General features: G+C 36.4%; 2 protein-coding genes across 2 annotated transcripts in view; one reads left to right on the forward strand and one right to left on the reverse strand.

The window, feature by feature from the left end:
- Nucleotides 1–5,386: 5,386 nt before the first annotated feature.
- ANKRD45 (ankyrin repeat domain 45) overlaps nucleotides 5,387–20,390 on the reverse strand; it is a 29,879-nt gene continuing 14,875 nt past the window's right edge. Inside the window, exons 3-5 of the mRNA XM_069478364.1 lie at nucleotides 11,570–11,664; nucleotides 9,364–9,502; nucleotides 5,387–5,418 (exon numbers count right to left, since the gene is read on the reverse strand). Coding sequence (XP_069334465.1) covers nucleotides 5,387–5,418; nucleotides 9,364–9,502; nucleotides 11,570–11,664 — 266 coding nt within the window. The remainder of the gene's footprint in view (nucleotides 5,419–9,363; nucleotides 9,503–11,569; nucleotides 11,665–20,390) is intronic.
- TEX50 (testis expressed 50) lies at nucleotides 17,013–18,543 on the forward strand. Its single transcript, XM_069479122.1, has 2 exons — nucleotides 17,013–17,336; nucleotides 18,331–18,543. Exons 1-2 carry the CDS (start codon nucleotides 17,013–17,015, stop codon nucleotides 18,541–18,543), a joined length of 537 nt encoding a protein of 178 aa, XP_069335223.1.

The raw sequence follows: 20,390 nt of genomic DNA on the forward strand, positions 1-20,390 counted from the left end.
TCTATCTCTCCTTCCTTTTCAATGTTTCTCATTCCCATTTTCCTCCCTAACTCCTATTAGTCATTGGGTTTTGGTCCTTAATTGGAAGAAATAATGTTGCCTATTCTTCATGAAAGGACAAATACATCCCAAATTCTGTGATGCCTAATTTATATTTTTTGCCTCAAATCTAAACACTAAAAACAAATACAGTATAAATATTAAACAAATGAATAAGCATGAATTGGTAGATTACTTTCAAGGAAGAGAGATTTTGTGACACATTCATCAAGGTATATCCTCTTCCCCAGGGCACCAAGAAGCACATCACAGCAGTAAGATTACTAAATCTATCATCAATCTTCTTCCTCACTATGTACAAGGAACCTTTGACAAATGAAAGTCTCAATTCCTACCTGAGACTAAGCTGTTTCCGTCAATTGCTCTATGTCTGCCCCAACTGTAGTAACCACCATTGGCACCCACACACCACCCCCTAAAATATTCTTTAAATCTTTTTGATTTTGTACAGACTGGTATGGCTCTTCTAAGCCACTAGGCTCAATCCTACCACAAATGCCAGGGACTATGTAAAAAAACAAAAGTTATCTTATTCACAGGCTCTCTCCTGAGACACAGACTCATACTCTTTCCCATCCTGCCTTCACTTAACTCATCTAATTACCAAGTTCACTATCCTTTCTCCCATTTTCATCTTTACCTTATCTACATTGGTGGTCACCTTTATTTCTCTTAACATTAACTTTGACCCTCTCCTCAGCTAGTGCCTCAGGTCATTTTGAGTAACACCCTTCCAGGTTCTCTCTAGCCCCTATCCTACTTCTGTCTCCTCAGGCTCACTTGGTTCACCTACGCCCTATAGATAAGACTCCTGTGGTTTGAATTTAAGTTTCAAAATTCAGATTCTCCATGGCTTTTAGAAAAATCCTTATACTTCAGGAAAATGTGGACAAAATTCATAGAGTCAGCTCTAGCTTACATATGGTTCAGAAAGCTAGAGATAGCACGTAACTAAAATACATAGGTGATCAAATTTGTCTATATTACACCCTTTCCCATAGGGCTTTTACAAAAAGCAACAATAACTTTATATTTCACCATTTTTTGTAAATCAAGCTGAAGTACAATTTGGGAGATTTGGGGAGTTGAGGGCTGAGGGGCTGCCCAGTGTGTTCCCCAACTATCCCATCTTCTGACAGTGGACGATACTACTTGACTGAGATAGACACATAACATAGATGGCATCCCCCTAACATTACAATTGGTTCAGGGGTGAGCATGGGACTCAGACAAGTCTAATCAGGTGGTTCTTTAGGTTAGTATATACCATTATTGGGAGACAGTTGCTCTCTTTCCATTTGGGCTTAGCTGTGATGATGACTTCCCGAAGCAACTAGAGGCCATCTTCCCAGCTCCATGGAGAAAGCCAACCTAAAGTCTGAAAGGTTTTATGAAGCACCACCTTAGATATTTCCGAGGTCTTAACAATTGGCCTTCCAATCCCACCCTGGATTTTATCTTTTCCCAGAAGCTATTTCTTAGAGAACTTTTTGCCACCTAGAGAGGATAGGTATGAGATGGAGTTTTATTTTCAAAGCCAGTAAGTAGTAGCTTTTTTATTCTTATTTTAAATTTTATTTGAAAGCTGAAATACCCTTTTCAGCTTATCTCTTTCCTCTAACATTTTAGTAGAAGCCAGATGGCACTTGCACACTCTGCCTGGAAATATCCTTAGCAGTTTCACTGAGTTCATTACTTAGACAACAGTGTGGCCAAACTTACCACCATCTTATAGCAAAGGCCCCTTTCTCCAGCTTCCAACAACATTTTCCTCTCTTTCCTATAAACTCCCACCTTTTAGAGTCTTTTAGAGTCCCTTAAGGTTTCTGCTAATACTCTACTTGAGTGCCTGTGGGTTTTCACTCACACTCTCCTCTAGGCCTCTCTGGCCTCTGACTATCATTCAGTCCCAAAAACAATGCCAAATATTTTAGGTTTTGTTATGTCAATTTCTCACTTCCAGGTTCCAAAATTTGTATGTTATATACTGCTAGGTAACAAACAAACACAAAACTGAGTAGCTTAAAACAACAACAATCATTTATTTGGCTCACAAATCTGCAATTTTGGCAGGGCTCAGCAGAGAAGGCTTGTCTCCACTCCATACAGCATCAGCCGGGGTGACTTGAATGGAGGATCCACTTCCAGGATGGCTCACTCATAGGGCTGGCAAGGTGGGGATAACTGCTGGCTGGAGCTCAGCAGGGCTGAGGACTGGGGCCTCAGTGCCCTTCCATGTGGCTTTCTCCACATGCTGGTTTTCAAGAAGCAAGCATATCAAAAGAGAGCACCTTTCCTAATTAGGCAGAGGCCACATCACCTTTAGGATCTAGCCTTGGCAATCACAGGGAATCACTTCCACTATAGTGACAGGCCTGCCCAGATTCAAGAGGAGTAGAGACCCACCTCTCTATGTGAGGAATGTCATGACCACATTGTAAGAAGAGCATGTGGGATGGGAGATATGGCCTTCTTGGAAAATACAATCTACCACATGTAAGATAGAACTGTACGGTGACTGTCAACCCTTTACGTCAACCCAAATAGCAGTCTACCTGCTTTAGCTTAAGAAGTTCTCAAAGGCTGGACCATAGGCCAATTCTGATTCATGACAAAAGTTCCATTATACATGGCAAAATGAGAAAAATAAATACAACATAAAGATCTATAATAAAGGTTAATTTACTCAACTTAAAGGATAGAGCCTTATACTGACATCCTATCATCCCTTCTTTTCTGGTGTTAAAATATCTTCTATTAAACGATAGTGATAGCAGACAGTAGCTGTTTTCTTAATGATGTCATATTAATCTCCTCCCTTTATTTTTCTATATTTTTCTGATCAATGAAATACAAAAATCTATAGAACTACTGTCTTAAAGTTATCATAAGATTGAATTTAGCCTTTGATTGACTATTACTGATTCCCAAATAATGTGGAGGCCTTCTTGATTTACTAGCATGCACTTTGACATGGTAATTACTCTGTGGATGTTCAGAAAAAGCCACACAGCTACCTGTGTAACAGCGTAAACTCAAAGCATAAGGGCATTTTAACTCTCCTATGAATATATATATAATTCAATCCAAAATAGGTAACAATGCACTCTGTCTCTCAAAACAGACTAAAGTTATAGATCTATAGATATAAATAAATGTTCAGATCCTCATATCAAAGGAATCTTTGAAGTGAGCTCCAGGAATCCATTGGTAATCACTAGATTCACATGCCTGAAAAGTAACACGACATTCAAGATGAAGCCTTAGAAAATAGGTCAGAGGAGAAACTAGACACAGAGTCATAATGCTGGATGTGTATCTGGCTTGTCTGCTGGCGGAGTAGGAGTCAAAATGTGGTAAGACATGGAGATGAGGTTTGGGAGTCACTTTTATAAAGGTGAACAAGCTCTATAAATGAATGAAGAGGTAATGAGTTCTATGTATAAGATAGTATTAAAACAGAATTCATTCAACTATTATTTACTAAAGTACTATTAATATCTATGGACTCTTTAGGTATGAGCATGAACAAGACAAAGTCCCTACCCTCTAAAAGCTCACAATTCACATGGAGAGACAAACATGTGGACAATTAAATAGAATACAGTATGAGTGTACTAGTACTATGGGAGCCCTAAAAAGGGAAGGATTAGTTCTTCATAATATTGGGGATAGGTAAGATCATGGGGTGCTTCACCAAGGGTTAGGATTGCATTTTGAGAAGTTCCCACAGCTGGGGGCATGATGAAGAAAAAGAGTTGGTAAAGAAAAGCAGTTTAAGAAAGTATAGGAATTATGATTGGCATAAAGGTACCAATACAAGGAGTTTAAAAAAACATAACATCAGCAAATGTATCAAAAGCTACAAAAAGTTTGAGGGTAAGTATAGACAGAGGAATAGAGAGGAAAAGAGAGGTTTATGGTATACTAGAAGTCTCCAGAGAAGCCTTAATCTTATTTAGGAATCTTTGAAGTGAGTTCCAGGAATCCCTCCTTACTCAGGAACACCTGCCTGGAAAGTAATGTATTCAAGATCAAGGGTCAGATGCAGAGTTAGAGTAGAAACAACAAAAATGGCACCTAGCCTTTTTCTAAATTATTGCAGTGCTTTGAGGACACTGGACTTCTCACAGTACACTGTATTAAGAGAATGGAGCAAACACAGATCTCCTTCTTTGTATATAAAGACCCTCCATGAACACCCACTTGGTATAACAGACAGGGTGAGAGTTATTGCACTCTTCTTTGCTTAAGGAAACTGAAACTGAATTCTCATACATTAAAAAGATCTCTAAACTTAAAAATTTGAGAGACATTTAAAACAGGGTTATCTCGAAACCTTGGCTGAGAACATGTTGACTGACAATATGGCTGAATCGCTCATTTCTCTTCCTTCCCCTCATAAGGAAAAACTAGTTTTCCAGGCAGGAAAAAGAAGAGAAAGTCATAAGAACAAAGAATAAATGCTTTTTAAAAAACATTTTCTTTTCCATAAAACTTTTCCATAAAGTCACGAAGTAATTGAAGCCTCAGGGGTTTGATTAATGAACTAGAAAAAAGGACTTTCCAAACCACCACCATGAAAACAACTATGACATTTAAAACCTAGGAAATATAAAAAAGAATAGGAGGAAAAATGGCATGGAATCTAGTCACAATATCTATATTTTCAAACCTATGGAACAAAAAAATCATCTAAATATGAGTATAAAATGATACAGATCTATGTTTATTAATTTAAAGATAGAAAGAGGTTAAAAATAAATAGGTGGTTTGCTCAGAGAATATATCCCACCTTACAGGTGAATTTTAATCTGGACATAAAAAGTAACAGCTATAACCAGAAGCCCCTGATCCAAACAATTCTTATTTCCTTGCTCCAGAATGTCATTTCCTAAGACTTCCTTTTCAGAGAAGGAGAATAAACTTTTCCTCTGGAAAAAGCCACATATGCCTTCTTTAATGGAAAGTCTCAATTACACAGAAAATTACTAGATTCTCTAGGTAGTTTTTAAATACTCCACGTAGTCTCTGTGAGTGATTTATACCCAAGTGCTTTCCTGAAGGAATGCATGCAACTCACACGGGGCTGTGCTTGGAGGAGGGGGCAAGGCCAGACAGTCTGGACATAGGCATGCTGAACAGGGCAAACAAACCAAGGGTGATATGCTGCTGTACTTAAACATTTTTATAAAACCCCACATCTATTTTCTTGACTTTAATTGGCATGATAGGTTTGTCTTTTCAGATACTAGAAGAAAATGTGCTTTTTACAAAATATATGTTCAATAGAAGGTATAATCTTGACTTCTCTTCTGACCATGGCTTAGACTACAGATTTGGCACTTTTCACTTGACCTGAAAGGAAGCAGATTTTAAAATTACATTTAATTAGCTTGTGATAGTAAACAAAGCCAGTTTTTAAAAACAATGGTCATGGAATAAATCAGTATATCCCCACCTGAACCAGCCATTAATTAAACCCTATGTTGTTGGTATATCAATTCAAATATTCTCCCCTCCTTTATTTTTAATATTTAAAGCCGTAAAGTCACATTTCCCATATAGTCAGCTTATTGTTACTAGTTCTGCCACTGACTAAAGGAACTTTAAATAAACTGCTGAAACTCTTGTCTTCGCTTTCTTCATGGTAAAAGGAGGGGTCATTTCAGAGGTTCCATCAAAACTAATATTAATATTCTATTATATGAAGGTGTTTAGAAGGGATGTGATATAGAAGACTTGAGGAGAGAGGCAATTCTTCTTCAGAGGTGAGAAGGGAGGGAGAGCTGTTGGGTGAGGCTAATGGTAGTGGTGAAGCAAGTAGGAATCAAGCTGGATAACCAATAATTCAGATCTTAATCATTTACCTCCTGGATCACTGCTCTTGCTTTCTCTAGTCTCTTCTTCCAATCTATTTTACAAAGAAAGCCTGACTATTCTCCCCTACTTAATCCCTTTTCTCTCCTACCCTAAAGACTGTTGATGGCAACCCACTGCCCATAAAATAAAGCCCAAACTCCTAAGCTTACTATTCAGTAGTTTTTATAAAATGATCACACCTTAACTTTGTAACCTTATTTTCTACTGTTTCTTAACACAGACTCAACTACAATCAGTCAGATGGGTATCGGCCACGTCCTTACTCCCATATTTAAACCTTTCATCATCATATTATACTTTCATTCTGGAATTTTCTTCATATTCCACCCTGGCTACCCATCCTTTCATGCCAATCCTTCTTTCTTCATGATGCTTTTTCTTTATACTTAGGCTTCTAGGAATATATACAGCACTTAGGTTATCTTTTCAGGTATGTATGTCTTACTCATAAACTAAGTGGTAGGCTCCTTAAAAACAGGGACAGTCTAAAGCCTCTGTCTCCCTTTAGGGTATCCAGGAGAGTGTTATGTATATGCTCGATAAATATTAGTTATAGATGGCAAGGGATATTCTGTCACACTACCTAGACTAGATTATTTAACCTTTTAAAATCCACAACCCCTTTTGATAAACATAAAAATCTTAGGTACAGGATATCCACATGCAAAAGAATGAACTTGGACCCCTATCTCACACCATACACAAAAAATAACTCAAAATGGATCACAGAACTAAATGTTAGAGCTAAAATTACAAAACTCTTAGAAGAAAACAGAATTAAATCTTGATGATCTCAGACTAGGCAATGGTTTCTTAGATATGACACAGAAAGCACAAGCAACAAAGGAAAATTAGGTAAACCGGACTTCATCAAAATTAAATTATTTTGTATTTCAAAAGACATAATTAAGAAAATGAAAAGGCAATCCACAGAATGGGAGGAAATATATTAGAAACATATTTCTGGCCAGGCGTGGTGGCTCACGCCTGTAATCCTAGCACTCTAGGAGGCCGAGGTGGGCGGATCGTTTGAGCTCAGGAGTTCGAGACCAGCCTGAGCAAGAGCGAGACCCCATCTCTACTAAAAATAGAAAGAAATTATATAGACAGCTAAATATATATATAGAAAAAATTAGCCGGGCATGGTGGCGCATGCCTGTAGTCCCAGCTACTCGAGAGGCTGAGGCAGGAGGATCGCTTGAGCCCAGGAGTTTGAGGTTGCTATGAGCTAGGCTGACGCCACGGCACTCACGCTAGCCTGGGCAATAGAGTGAGACTCTGTCTCAAAAAAAAAAAAAAAAAGAAACATATTTCTGATAAGGGACTTATATCCAGAATACATAAAGAACTCATATAACTAAACAATAAAAAGGCAACCCAATTTAAAAATGGACAAAGAATTCAAATAGACATTTCTCCAGAGAAAACATACAGATGGCCAATAAACACATGAAAATATGCTTAAAAGTATTAGTAATTAGGAAAACAAAACTCAGAACTACATTAAGATACCACTTCACACCCACTAAGATGGTTAAAATTTTTTTAAAAGACAGTGACAGGCCGGGCGCGGTGGCTCACGCCTGTAATCCTAGCACTCTGGGAGGCCGAGGTGGGTGGATCGCTCAAGGTCAGGAGTTCGAGACCAGCCTGAGCAAGAGCGAGACCCCGTCTCTACTAAAAAATAGAAAGACATTATATGGACAACTAAAAATCTATATAGAAAAAATTAGCCGGGCATAGTGGCGCATGCCTGTAGTCCCAGCTACTCGGGAGGCTGAGGCAGTAGGATCGCTTAAGCCGAGGAGTCTGAGGTTGCTGTGAGCTAAGCTGACGCCACGGCACTCACTCTAGCCTGGGCAACAAAGTGAGACTCTGTCTCAACAACAACAACAACAACAACAAAAAAAGACAGTGACAAATATTGACAAAGATATAGAGAAACTGGAATCCTCATATACTGCTGGTAGGAATGGAAAATATCGCATAAATATGTACAATTATTATGTGCCAATTAGAAACAAAATTAAAAAAACATAAAAAAATGGAAAACAGTTTGGCAGTTCCTCAAAAGGTTCGCCAGTTACCATATAACCCAGTGATATACCAAAGAAAAATGAAAATATGGCACACAAAAATTTGTACACAACAGTTCACTGCAGCATTATTTATAACAACCAAAAGAGTGGCATTCCAAATGTCCATCAACTGATGAATGAATTAAATTTGTATCCATACAATGGAATATTATTCAGCCATAAAACGGAATGAAGTGCTGACATGGATAAACCTTGAAAACATTATGCTAAATGAGAGAAGCCAACCACAAAAGACAACACATATTGTATGATTTTATTTGTGAAATGTTCAGAACAGGTAAATCCATAGCGACAGAAAATAGATTAGTGGTTGCCAGGGATTAGAGGAGGGATGAATGGGAAATGATTGCTAGTAGGTAGAGTTTCTTTTGGGGGTGGTAAAATGTCCTAAAATTAGATAATGGTGATAATTACACAACTTTGTGAATACACTGCAAAATACTGAATTGTGCCCTTTAAAATGGTGAATTTTATGGTATGAGAATTATTTCTCAATAAATGTGTTATTTCAAAAAGCTTAGGTATGACTGCCACAAAGATTCTGACACATGCACCTTCTCCCTTCTCCGGATGGTATTCCTATAGTGGGTCTTTTCCCCAAATATACAATTATAATACTGAAAGTGCTTTTTCAAATTCTGCCACCCTATTTCCCAGGAGGAGATGCCTTCCTAGATAACAATCCTTGGTCAAAATCAAAGGGAAAGGCCGGGCAAGGTGGCTCACGCCTGTAATCCTAGCACTCTGGGAGGCCGATTGGGAGGCGGCGGATTGTTTGAGCTCAGGAGTTCGAGACCAGTCTGAGCAAGAGCAAGACCCTGTCTCTACTAAAAATAGAAAGAAATTATATGGACTGCTAAAAATGTATATAGAAAAATTAACCGGGCATGGTGGCGCATGCCTGTAGTCCCAGCTACTTGGGAGGCTGAGGCAGGAAAATCACTCCTGAGCCCAGGAGTTTGAGGTTGCTGTGAGCTAGGCTGACACCACAGCACTCTAGCCCGGGCAACAGAGCAAGACTTTGTCTCAAAAAAAAAAATCAAAGGCAAAGGCACAGTAATTACATAAAATTTAATGACTGATGGTGGTAATATTAAGATCAATATTAGGCATCCCCTATAAAAAGAATTCAGTTATTATTAATAGTTAATACTAATATTGAAACTAATAATGAGAATAGGGAACTATATCATGGATTAGTGCTTATAACAAGGCTAATGACTACTTAGTAAAGATTGTTAAAATCAGAATACTGCAGAAAAAACACTGGACCTAATTTTCATCTTTCCTGATTTCAAACCACCTTTTATCCAAAACTTACGTGGTGTAGTCATTTTTGTGAGAATAGGAGTCACAATATCTTCCAATTGTTGTTTCTGCTCAAAAATCTCATTAATGGAAGCTTCTGAATGAGATTCCAACCAGTCATTTTTTGCACGGCATGCATTGAGAACAGTGTTCTAGGGACAGAAATAGAAAATTTACTTTCCACTTATTTATTGAAAAACAAAACTTACCAGCATTGCACGACAGAACTTTCCATGATGATTAAAATGTTCTAAATCTGCATTGTCCAATACAGTAGTCATTACATATAGAAAGCTATTGAGCACTAGAAAAGTAGCTGAATTTTAAATTTTATTTAATTTTAAATAATTCAAATTTAAATACCCATATGTGGCTAGTGGCTACTATATTGGACAGTGCCACTCTAACATTGGTGGAATGTGAGCATAATAAAACTCACCATCAGGAGTCATGAAGCCTTGTGCCAGTCTACACTTTCTCCCTAATTCTTTATTTTCATTGAATTCTGTGACAAAAATAAGTGCTTGCAAAGGCTAGAAAAGAATAGGTGTATGCAACTCAAAAGACAATGCTGATAGCTGATTCCCTCTCAAATGGTTCACAGGAGGAGGAAGTTCAAGAAATGCAAGAAAATTTCCACCTTAATGAAAATTTCTCAGTTTGCATTGTAAAACCATCTCAGTGCATATGTGCAGGAAACTTCTGATGTCTGATTTAAGATATTTACTGATTAACACTATGGTTTGTAATAACAAAGAGAAATAAATAAATTTGTGATATGTCCTGTCCATACTATTAAATAATAAGCAGTAGTATATGGAGAAGAATGTAGAAAGAAGTGGGTTTGGAAAGGTGTTCATAACATATTACTATGAGGGGCAAAAACTAAATTAAAGAATAATATGTACAGTATGACCGCATCTTTATAAAAACAAAATCTCTCATAAAGTTCCAAATATATGTATGTATACGTATGCCCATATAAGTGAAGGAAAAAACATGGTACAGTTAACACAAAATTATTAACAGAACCACAGGGTAATAAGACTGGAGATGGAAAAGGGAAAACTATTAAGTTAGTTTTAGAAATTTCAAATTATTCCTAGTTATTACTATGTGTACACAATATTTTCTAGTTCTAATAACCAAAATTTTAAAAATTGAAATTAAAAGACTTTTCTAGCAACTAGTTTGACAGAGCACATTTCTTTGTGCCAGAAAAATTTTGTTTTATAGAACTAATAGCTCCAGTAGCTATTCTAATAGAATTTTGCCTCTATTTTGTTTGTTTCACAAGAGATTTTGTAGAGTATTTTACAAGACACAAGTGCAATGTATAACCTATCAAGTTCTCAGACTTGGTGATGTCTTACAATTTTAGCAATACCCAATTCCTTTTCATTTAAATTATATGTTACAGGACATTCACAGAGCATCCTACACAGAAATGTATGAAGCAATTTAAAATCAAAACACATTTCTAATACTTTAAGTATTTTTTAACGTACATTCAAAACAATAAACTTGTCCACAGGCAGTACTTAGATACAGTGCTTGGATACGTGGCGAGCTGGCTTTACAATTAGCTATCTTTACATCTGTGTATCTTTTTTCCCATTCTGGAAAATTTGATACATCAAAAAAATATGTAATATATATGTACTAAAATATTTGATGTATATCTAAGTTTTGAAGCAAAATAATGAAATGGATATCAGTGGACCCCAGTATTCAACAGAAGAACCAGAACACTACCGCCACTACTAACACAACTTCTATGTCCCTCCCCTATCCCATCCCCCTGCTTGGCTCCAAGAGATAACTATGATGTGCTTATTTCTTTTCTTTGCTTTTTTAATAGTTTTACCCGCTATGTAGGCATCCCTAAATAATATAGTTTGATTTTGCTTGTTTTTGAGCTTTATAAAAATCTATGTAGTCTTTGATGATTTTTTCACTCAATACTTCATTTGTAAAGATTCATCCATGTTGTTGGATATGATATTTAGTACATCTCTGTGATACTCTTAAATATTATGTCATTTAATTTTGATCAGTCTATCCTTTTTCAATAATTTATAAAGAAAGGAAGGAAGGGAGGGAGGAAGAAGAGGAGAAGTAAGGACCACACCTACCTGTAGAGCAACAGTATAGAAACTAAAATGTAAGATAAAATTCTCAGAAGACTTCAAAACAAGCAATAATCACAAATACACTACCTTGTCTTCCTTAAGGAGCTTTCCTGGTCCCTTTTCTGTGTCAGTAATGGCTAAAGAGACCTTTGTGATATATTTTTTCAGAGCCAGCCTTGCATCTGAAAGAATGGACAGTATATCACACAATGATAAGACAAAAACCAAAAAATATGCTCTCAACTGTTTGTAATGTACTATTATATATTCAGAGCTTTGTAAAGACTGTGTGTAGGAGATTTGCTGTGGTTTCATTCACTGAATTTCAGAAAGATAACACTGAATTAGCACATCATGTTGGGGCATTCAGTATGCTCCTAAAATTGTGCTAAAATTTTTGAAGAACAAATAAAATATTAAACATGACACCTGATCGCAAAGAGACTTTATTTTATTGAAATGTCTACTCTGGAGAAAGGAACAACAAAAAACATTTTCAACAGACAAACTATCACTTGCTTTACTCTTCTTCATCCTTCAAAAACATTCAAAAATAGCTTTCCCTCTTTAAAAAAAAAACAGTGTTTAAAATAATTCCATTCATTATAGGATACATAGTAATATTATCATAAAATTCGCAAAACCTGTTTAAATAAAATTCTAACACTTTTCTGAGAGAAATATAATAAAAGAGTCAAATAAGCAGAAGGGCTTACTGTATTCCTAGATGGGACAATTGAACATTGCAAATTATAGATTAGTCCTAAAATAATTTAAAGGTCTATGTATTGACTGCTGTGTCACATTACCACAAATTTCATGGCTTAAAACAAATTATCACAAATTTATCCTCTTATAGTTCTAGAGGCCAGATGTCTGAAGCTGGTTTCACTGAGCTAAAGTCAAGGTATTGGCAGGACTGATTCCTTTTGGAGACTCTGAGGGTAGACTCTGTTCCTTGCCTTTTTCAATTTGTAGGGGCTTCAATTTCTAGTATTCTTTGGCATGTGGTCCCTTCCTCTATCTTCAAATACGTCACTCCAATCTCTGCTTCCATCATCAAATCACCTTCTCCTCTTCTGTGTCAAATCTCCCTCTGCCTTCCACTTACAAGGACATTTGTGGTACATTTAGGTTCCACCTGGATAATCCAGGATAATCTCCCCAACACAAGATCCTTAATTTAAGAATCTACAAAGTCCCTTTTGTCATATGAGGTAACATTCACAGGTTCCAAGGATTAGGACCTAGATATCTTTAATAGCCATTATTTGTCCTACTAAAGTCTGCCCTCTGCATCCCTCAAAAAATTTCACATCTATCCCACAAGCAAAATATATTCACCCCATCACCAAATTCCCAAAAGTCTGGAACCATTACAATATCAACTTATGTCTAAATTTTCATCTAAATATCATAACTCAAAAGTCTCAAATCTCATAATCTAAATCATCTAAACAAGGTATGGGTGAGACTCTGGGTATGTCAATCCTGGGACAAAATTCCTCTCCATCTGCAGACCTGTGAAACTAGAAAACAAGTTCTCTCCTTCCAAAATACAATGATGGGGCAGGCATAGAATAACTGTTACAGACACTGTCATTCAAATAGGAAGAAGAAGAAAAGGAAGGAGTGAGGAAGGGAGGGAGAGAGGGAGGAGAGGGGGAGGAAAGGAAGGAATCACTAGTTCCAAGAAATTCTGAAATCCAGCAGAGCAAATTCCACTAGGTTTGAAGGCCTGAGAATAATCCTCTATGGCTTGAGACTCTGTCCTCTAGTCCTGAGGCTTTTTCCTCTGGATCTGAGCTTCCACCCTCTAATTCATCCTTCCTTTCTCATAAAAGATATCATGTGTTATCAGTCTGTTTCCTGCCTGTAGAATTTTGGCAGTCCAGCATCCTTTTTCATTTTGTCCTCTCTCTGTCCCTTTGTCCAAGGTGGCATTTCTGCTGGTACACCATTCTCAAATCCTGTGAGTCTCCCTGCACGTCACAGAGATTGACGCCATTAGACAAGAGGCTTCTGCACAGGTCTTCTGCAGATAATCTCATTTCTATTCCTGATGTCTGCTGGGATGGCTGGGAGGGATCAATGAGTCTCACACACATAATCTCTTCAGCACTGGCAAAAAGCTATCCAGCCACATCCTTGGCTTTCTCTCCAGAACACACTTTTTTGCAAGTAAATCTCTTCATTGGAGCACCTTTTACAATCTGGATAGGCTGAGAAGGTCCCAAATCATAAAGTCCTGTTTCCCTTTTGCTTAACAGTTCTTCCCTCAACTCCTCTCTCTCTCTCTCTCTCTCTCTCTCTCTCGAATTTTACTATAGGCAGCAAAAGAAACCAGGTCATGCCTGCAACACTTTGCTTGGAAATCTCTTCAGCTAAATATCCAAGTTCATCTTTACAAGTTCTGGCTTTCCACATAATGGTAGGACACAATTCAGCTAAGCTTTCTGCCATTACGTAACAAGAATGCCTTACCTCAGTTTCCAGTAATATGTTCCTCATTTCCTTCCGAGCCTTCACCAGCAGCACCTTTGTCATTCATATTTCCACCAACATTTGTATGACAACTTACATATTCTTTAACATATTATAGGTTTTCTCTACTGTGCTCTTCCTTTCCTTCTGAGTCCTTAACAGCAGCACGTTAATGGCCCTATTTCCCCCAACGGAATGTTCAAAGAAATCTAAACTTTTTCTACCATGCACCTCAAAATTCTTCCAGCCATCTACCCTTCACCCAAGTCCAAAACCACTTCCACATTTTTAGGTATTTGTTATAGCTGCAACCCATTTCCAGCTACAAAAATCTGTATTAGTTTCCTATGTCTGTTGTAACAAATTACTGCAAACTTGGTAGCTTAAAATAACTTATTCTTTTATAGTTCTGGAGGCCAGAAGTCCTAAATCAGTTTCACTGGACTAAAGTCAAGGTGTTGTCAAGGATGATTTCTTCTGGAGGTTCTGAGGGGAAAATCTGTTCCTTGCCTTTTTCAGCTTCTAGCCAGTGCCTATATTCCTTGGCTTGTGGCCCCCTTCCTATATCTTCAAAGCACATCACCCCAATCTCTGCTTCCATTATCATCACATCACCTTCTCCTTGTCTGTGTCAAATATCCCACTACTTTTCTCTTATAAAAACAGGTGTGCTTATAAAAGAAAATTTACATTTAATGTAATGATTACCAATGATTACATTTAGGGCACACCTGGATAACCAAGGCTAATCTCCCCATCTCAAGACCCTAAACTTAATATCTGCAAAGTCCCTTTTGCCATATAACATTCAAATGCTCCAGCGATTTTGACCTGGATATCTTTGGGGATACTGTGCAGTCTGCCACAATTGGTGCACATACTCTCATGAAACTCCCAACAGGAAGAGTTGAGAGACTCGATGAAATCACTAAAACTCAACTGTGTTATCTCCAGCACCTAACAATCTCTTTAAGCCTCATCTGCCTTTCTGTAAAGTAGACATAATAAAAGTAACTTACATAGTTGAATTCAGACCCGTATCTGGAACAGTATTAATGATTATGAACCAGCTAACTGGTCTTCTTGCTTCCAACTCTTCCACAGCTTTAAACCTATCATTCACATTGCAAGCAGAATTAATTTCCTAAACTGGAATCCAAGGTTTAAGTTTTGGCTCCAATAGTTGGGTGACCTGGAATCATAAGTGGTTCCAGAATTTCAATACACGATGGAGTTTAGGGGAGAAATTAGTTGGAAAAGGGGACTAAGGGACTTGTCATGAAACTGCATTTACATAACAAGCACACTGTTTTTACTGAGAGCACATATTTATTTTGGGTGACTTAGTGGAGAAAGGAGCTTATTGAAAGCATTTCCTTAATGCCACCATATCTTAACCACTCTAACCACTTAATTTCTCATCTATAAAATTAAAGCATTATAGTACAATCTTCATAGGAGTGTTGTGAGGATTATGGTATATAGTATACAGTTTAATGTATAATGTGATATAATGTAGTATATAGTATATAATATATAGAATAATACACATGGTATAATGCAAAGTATAGTATATGACATGCAAATATCTTGGCACAGTGTCTGGAACACAGTAAAGCACTGAATGAATTTATTTTATGTCACTCCTCAAAACTCTATAAATGACTTCCTATTCCCTACTGAATAAAATACAGGGCCCTCTGAGATCTATCTAGCTACAAACTATGTTTCCAACTTCACTCCCTCCAACATTCATTCGAGAGTCTATCTATTCTTCACCTCCTCTTTCCTCTGCCCCCCGTTATCAACGTGGCTCCCTCCTTCAGTGCCTCCAGGGCTCTGCTCAAGCATCACCTTACCAGAGAGCCCTCCCCTAATTTCCCTCTTTAAAGTAACACACACACTCATTCACTTGCTGGCAACATCCTAAACCCCTTACCACTCTATTTTTCTCCATATCACTCCACAGATATAGATATATATATTTAGACAGATACAATTATTTTCCGTGTCTCCCTACTAGAAAGTAAGCTCCATGAAGGTATTCTGTATTGTGCTGAGTTGTAAATGTTTTTTCAGCTCCTGCAACAGTATTTAGAACATAGCAGGCACTCAATATGTATCTGTCGAATGAATGCTTACACATAATTTCTTTGCTTATCATGTTTCCTCAATTTTAGATGCCCTCTCCACATTGCCACCTACCCAAATTCTACTTATTCTTCAAGGCCCAATCAAATATACTTCTTCTGTGAAACGTCCTAATTCCCCCAGGTAGAACTCATTGCTCTCTCAACTGTTTACTCTACCTTGTAATTTTTATTATGTTGGTTTTTGCTTTTACCTCTAGATTGTAAGCTCCTTAAAGGCAGGGCCTATGTTCTGTCTTTTTATCATGCTGCATTACACCTCACCATCTTATCTTTTTCATATACCATGCCACCTTCCTCACCCCTCACCCACTATCTGATAGTACATATGTTAAAAGGGATAAGCACTCAAAATTTGCTGAAATATTTGAGGGGAAGGACATTCCAAAACAAGAAAAGAGCAGTCGATGCTAGGTTCTGTGAAATGGTATAGCTGTCTATTAAGTAGATGTAAAACTGCCATACTTCAGAAGAAGTGTTGGTGAGGTTGTAAGTAAATTGATTCCATGCAATTCTATTAATATGATTACTGTTTGAATTTATTAGCTAGCAAAATATTAGTAAAGTCTTCGTTTTTAAGAAAATTGAACAAGCTCATGCCACTCTGGCAAAAAGCAATAAAAAGTATCTCTAAGAAACCCAAGGTGATTGGTCAAGTGGCACCTTTTAGTTCCCGTGTGGTTCTTTATGATGTCACTGAACTTATTCCTGAATCACTATGACTGATGATGTTACAATAGTCATTAGTGTATATTTTGCTGGGTATATTTTGCTGACTGGCAAGATTATCTGAAATGCCTTGACTGAAGCACCATATTAACTAACAACTCAGGGCACTTTCTTCTCTGTCTCTGACCAATTTTTTAGCTAGAGATATTTTTTCCCAATTGAGAGAGATGTCTAATCAAGGACTATTCCTGATTTTTTCTCTGTTGTTTATCTGCTTCTTCAGGGAGAGCTTCTGCATTTGTGATGGAACTACCTGGACAAAGGTTGGATGGGAGATTTTTCCAGAAGAAGTACACTATCTGAAAGTTAAGCTTTCTCCATCTCACTGTCTACCTTACCCTCTGGACAAACTATGCTGCAACTTTGCTAACATGGATATATTTCAGGGGTTTTTACATCTCATTTATATTTTAGCACAAGCTCTCTCTTTAATCCTATCTGTTTTATCTGTGCATTACCTGTGGATGAAATGGAAGAAACACCAAAAAAAGGTGAATTAGTGATGCAAATAACAGTCAATAAATCTCAAAGAGTTTAGAACATAAGATAATCAGTCTCTTTAAGGGAAAGTATCATGTTCTATTCCTCTTTGTAACCTTCCCCTGCCCCCTATTCATCCCCAGCATCTAGCACAGTGTCTTGTACATACTAGGTGCTCAACAAATGTGTATTGATTTAGAAGGTCTTTATAATTATCTGGTCCAACCTGTAAGATCTTATGGTATTTTTTAAAAAATCATCTAGTCCAACGCCTCTATTTCAAGTTACAAAACACTTTTAAAAAGTAGTGTGCTATCATCAGTAAAATGTATAGGAAATGAGGTTATCTGTGCCCTTAGTTAAGCCATTTGATCTTTCTCAGCTGCCACATCGCTAAAATGAAGAATCTGGAACAAGAGATCTCTTAGAACCCTTCCAGAGCTATCTAAGAAAGCTAAGTACAAAAGTTGGCATGTATTTTTTAAGTGGACTGTAAACTAATTTCTAATGTTAGGATAACTTTCTGGGAAATGGAACTTTTAAACTAATTTCCCACTTTGCCAATAGAGACACTATAGTTTGAGGCAGTCTTAAAAAGCTCATTGACCAAACAAAGAAAAAACCTCAATGACCTTCAGAACAACTAGGTATTTATAAATGTTTTCTTATTTTTAAAATGACTGTGGTTTTATGGTATTATACCTTGAGGTTGTTTAGTAAAGGAAAACATTTTGCTAATATTCATATTTCTCCCAGCAGGGTGCTTTAACCATAGAATGCACTAATTATTTGCTGATTGTGATAATGATCACTCTAATCTTATATGGGGCATATATAGAAGAACATTTCTTTTGCACTTAAGCCTTTCTTCTATAGTAATCCTTCTTTTGTGTAAATAACTGATGTGTGCTGTTTTAATAGAGTTTAAGTTTATATATTTGGAATATAAATTTAATTTGAACTATAGTAAGATAAAATCTATATCATTTGTTTTTCTCCTTTTAGCTGAAAAAACAAGTCTCCGTAGATAAGTTTAGTAATGATCTAGAAAGCCCATCCATCTATGACATTGACCAAATACTCTGCAGACTGGTGGCCACAACATCAATGATGACCAAGTACCTGAAACAGGTGTCCCACCATCCTTCTTCTAAGAAAATTAAGCACCGCAAATTAAAGAGGAAGAAGAGTGAAGGAGAAGGAGCCAGAGGATACTAAACATATGCATATGCAAATGTAGCTCAGTCAAATATAGAGATTACAAAAGAAATCTATTGAGAGGACTCACCTAAGGATAAAAATGGTTCATTGGAAGCCTTTGTAATATTTTTTTTTTTTTTGCCACAATCTTTATTGAAATTTTCCAAAGAAGTCTGGGTTGAAATGTTATTTCCATTCAACTAAAAAAGAATTCATACTTACCAAAGTACTGAGGAAAAGGCTATACACTATCACTGCTATGTGTTTCAGTATTTTGTTCTTTTTAATGTGTTAGATTACTAATCATTAACCAATCTGTAGAATAGAAGGTTAGTTTAGTGTTTCAATAAATCTCTGCTTTAAATAGTATCTGTGATTTTTATTTTGCTGAGCAAATTTTATAACCACAAGAAGACTTTTAATTTCTCATCCCAGATTGATAGAATAGCATGGAAATATTAACGAATGATTAGTTTTTAAAAGCATAATTTTTCCCATTTTTCAGTGTAATAAATGATAAATTACCAATTTTTTTTAAATTTCAGATTTTTTTAATAAGATGCTTCAATTTTTTAAAGTTCAGTTACCACATTTTCCAAAGAAAAACTAGGAGATAGGCCTGAGACTAGGACAGAAGATTTGATTAAAAATATCTTGAAAAATCCCAGAAAAACATGCCATTATCTATGATAAACCTGTCATCATTATAAGGGAGGAAAAAAACTTTTACAAAACAATCCTTGAAACAGTAATAAATAACTACCATTCCCACATTACCATAAATGTTTGTTCCACACCTTCAGAGTTCTGAACTGTCAACTAATTCTAAGAGAACATTAATATATGTTTCTTTTAATGGTGGACTATTGAAGACGTAAGTTCCCAAACCTCTAAAACCCAAAGAAATTAATCTCTAATAACGGAATTTTCAGTAGTATGAAGGAGACTATTGTGGTAAGGAGTCCTCAATCTCATAAATCTCTCTACATGACTCCTACTCTAATCACTAAAATGAGAAATGGAAGTGATGTTCAATCTTGGTAATTCTGAATTAAACAAATGTTGAAGTTAAATTTTATGTTGACTAATGTGTTTCCAACATTCCACAGCTATACTACCATGAAGCTCCAATACTAATAACATCATTGATTTGGAAACACAATTACTAGTTTACTTTTTATAGTCTTATTTTTAATATCATTAAGATGTGTTAGGTATAATTTCTCCAAGAACCTAAGGAGAAACACATGAATATTTGAGGAAAAGAAACCACTGAAACCTCATACCTACAAGCCCCAAGTCATTTCTTTTCAGAAATGTTACAGCAAAATTTGTCCCTGGATTATGATTTTTAAGTACCATGATTCATTCATTCTTCAAAATAGATTTTAAATTATGGAATGTGAATTTCACCTACAATTACTATTCATAGGGGATCAATTGAATTCTTTGCTATTTTTGTTTTCTTTTTATTTACAGATGTAATCATAAAATCAAAGAAATTGACATAAGAAAGATTGTTCCTAGAAAATATTTAGTACAAGTGGACAATTACCTATAAAAATAATCTACAAAGTATAACTCATCTCTTTCTTCCCAAATATGACTCCTTCCTTTAATTTCCTTATTTCTATCAGTTCTCCTAGTCCCCTTCTCATTTTACTGATAAGCAAGCATCTTGTTGCTACCAGCTGAATCTTCCTAAAAATCACTTTCATCCTCTTCCTCTTCTGCATAAAAACTTTCAGTGGTTCCCAGAATAAAAGGAAAACACCTTAGCCTGGCATTTAAGAGTATAATATGGCTATAATAAAAGCAGCAGCATTTTTCAAATGCTGACTACATGTGCTAAGTGCTTTACAACA

Source organism: Eulemur rufifrons, chromosome 8 (genome assembly GCF_041146395.1).
Source record: "Eulemur rufifrons isolate Redbay chromosome 8, OSU_ERuf_1, whole genome shotgun sequence".
NCBI lineage: Eukaryota > Metazoa > Chordata > Mammalia > Primates > Lemuridae > Eulemur > Eulemur rufifrons.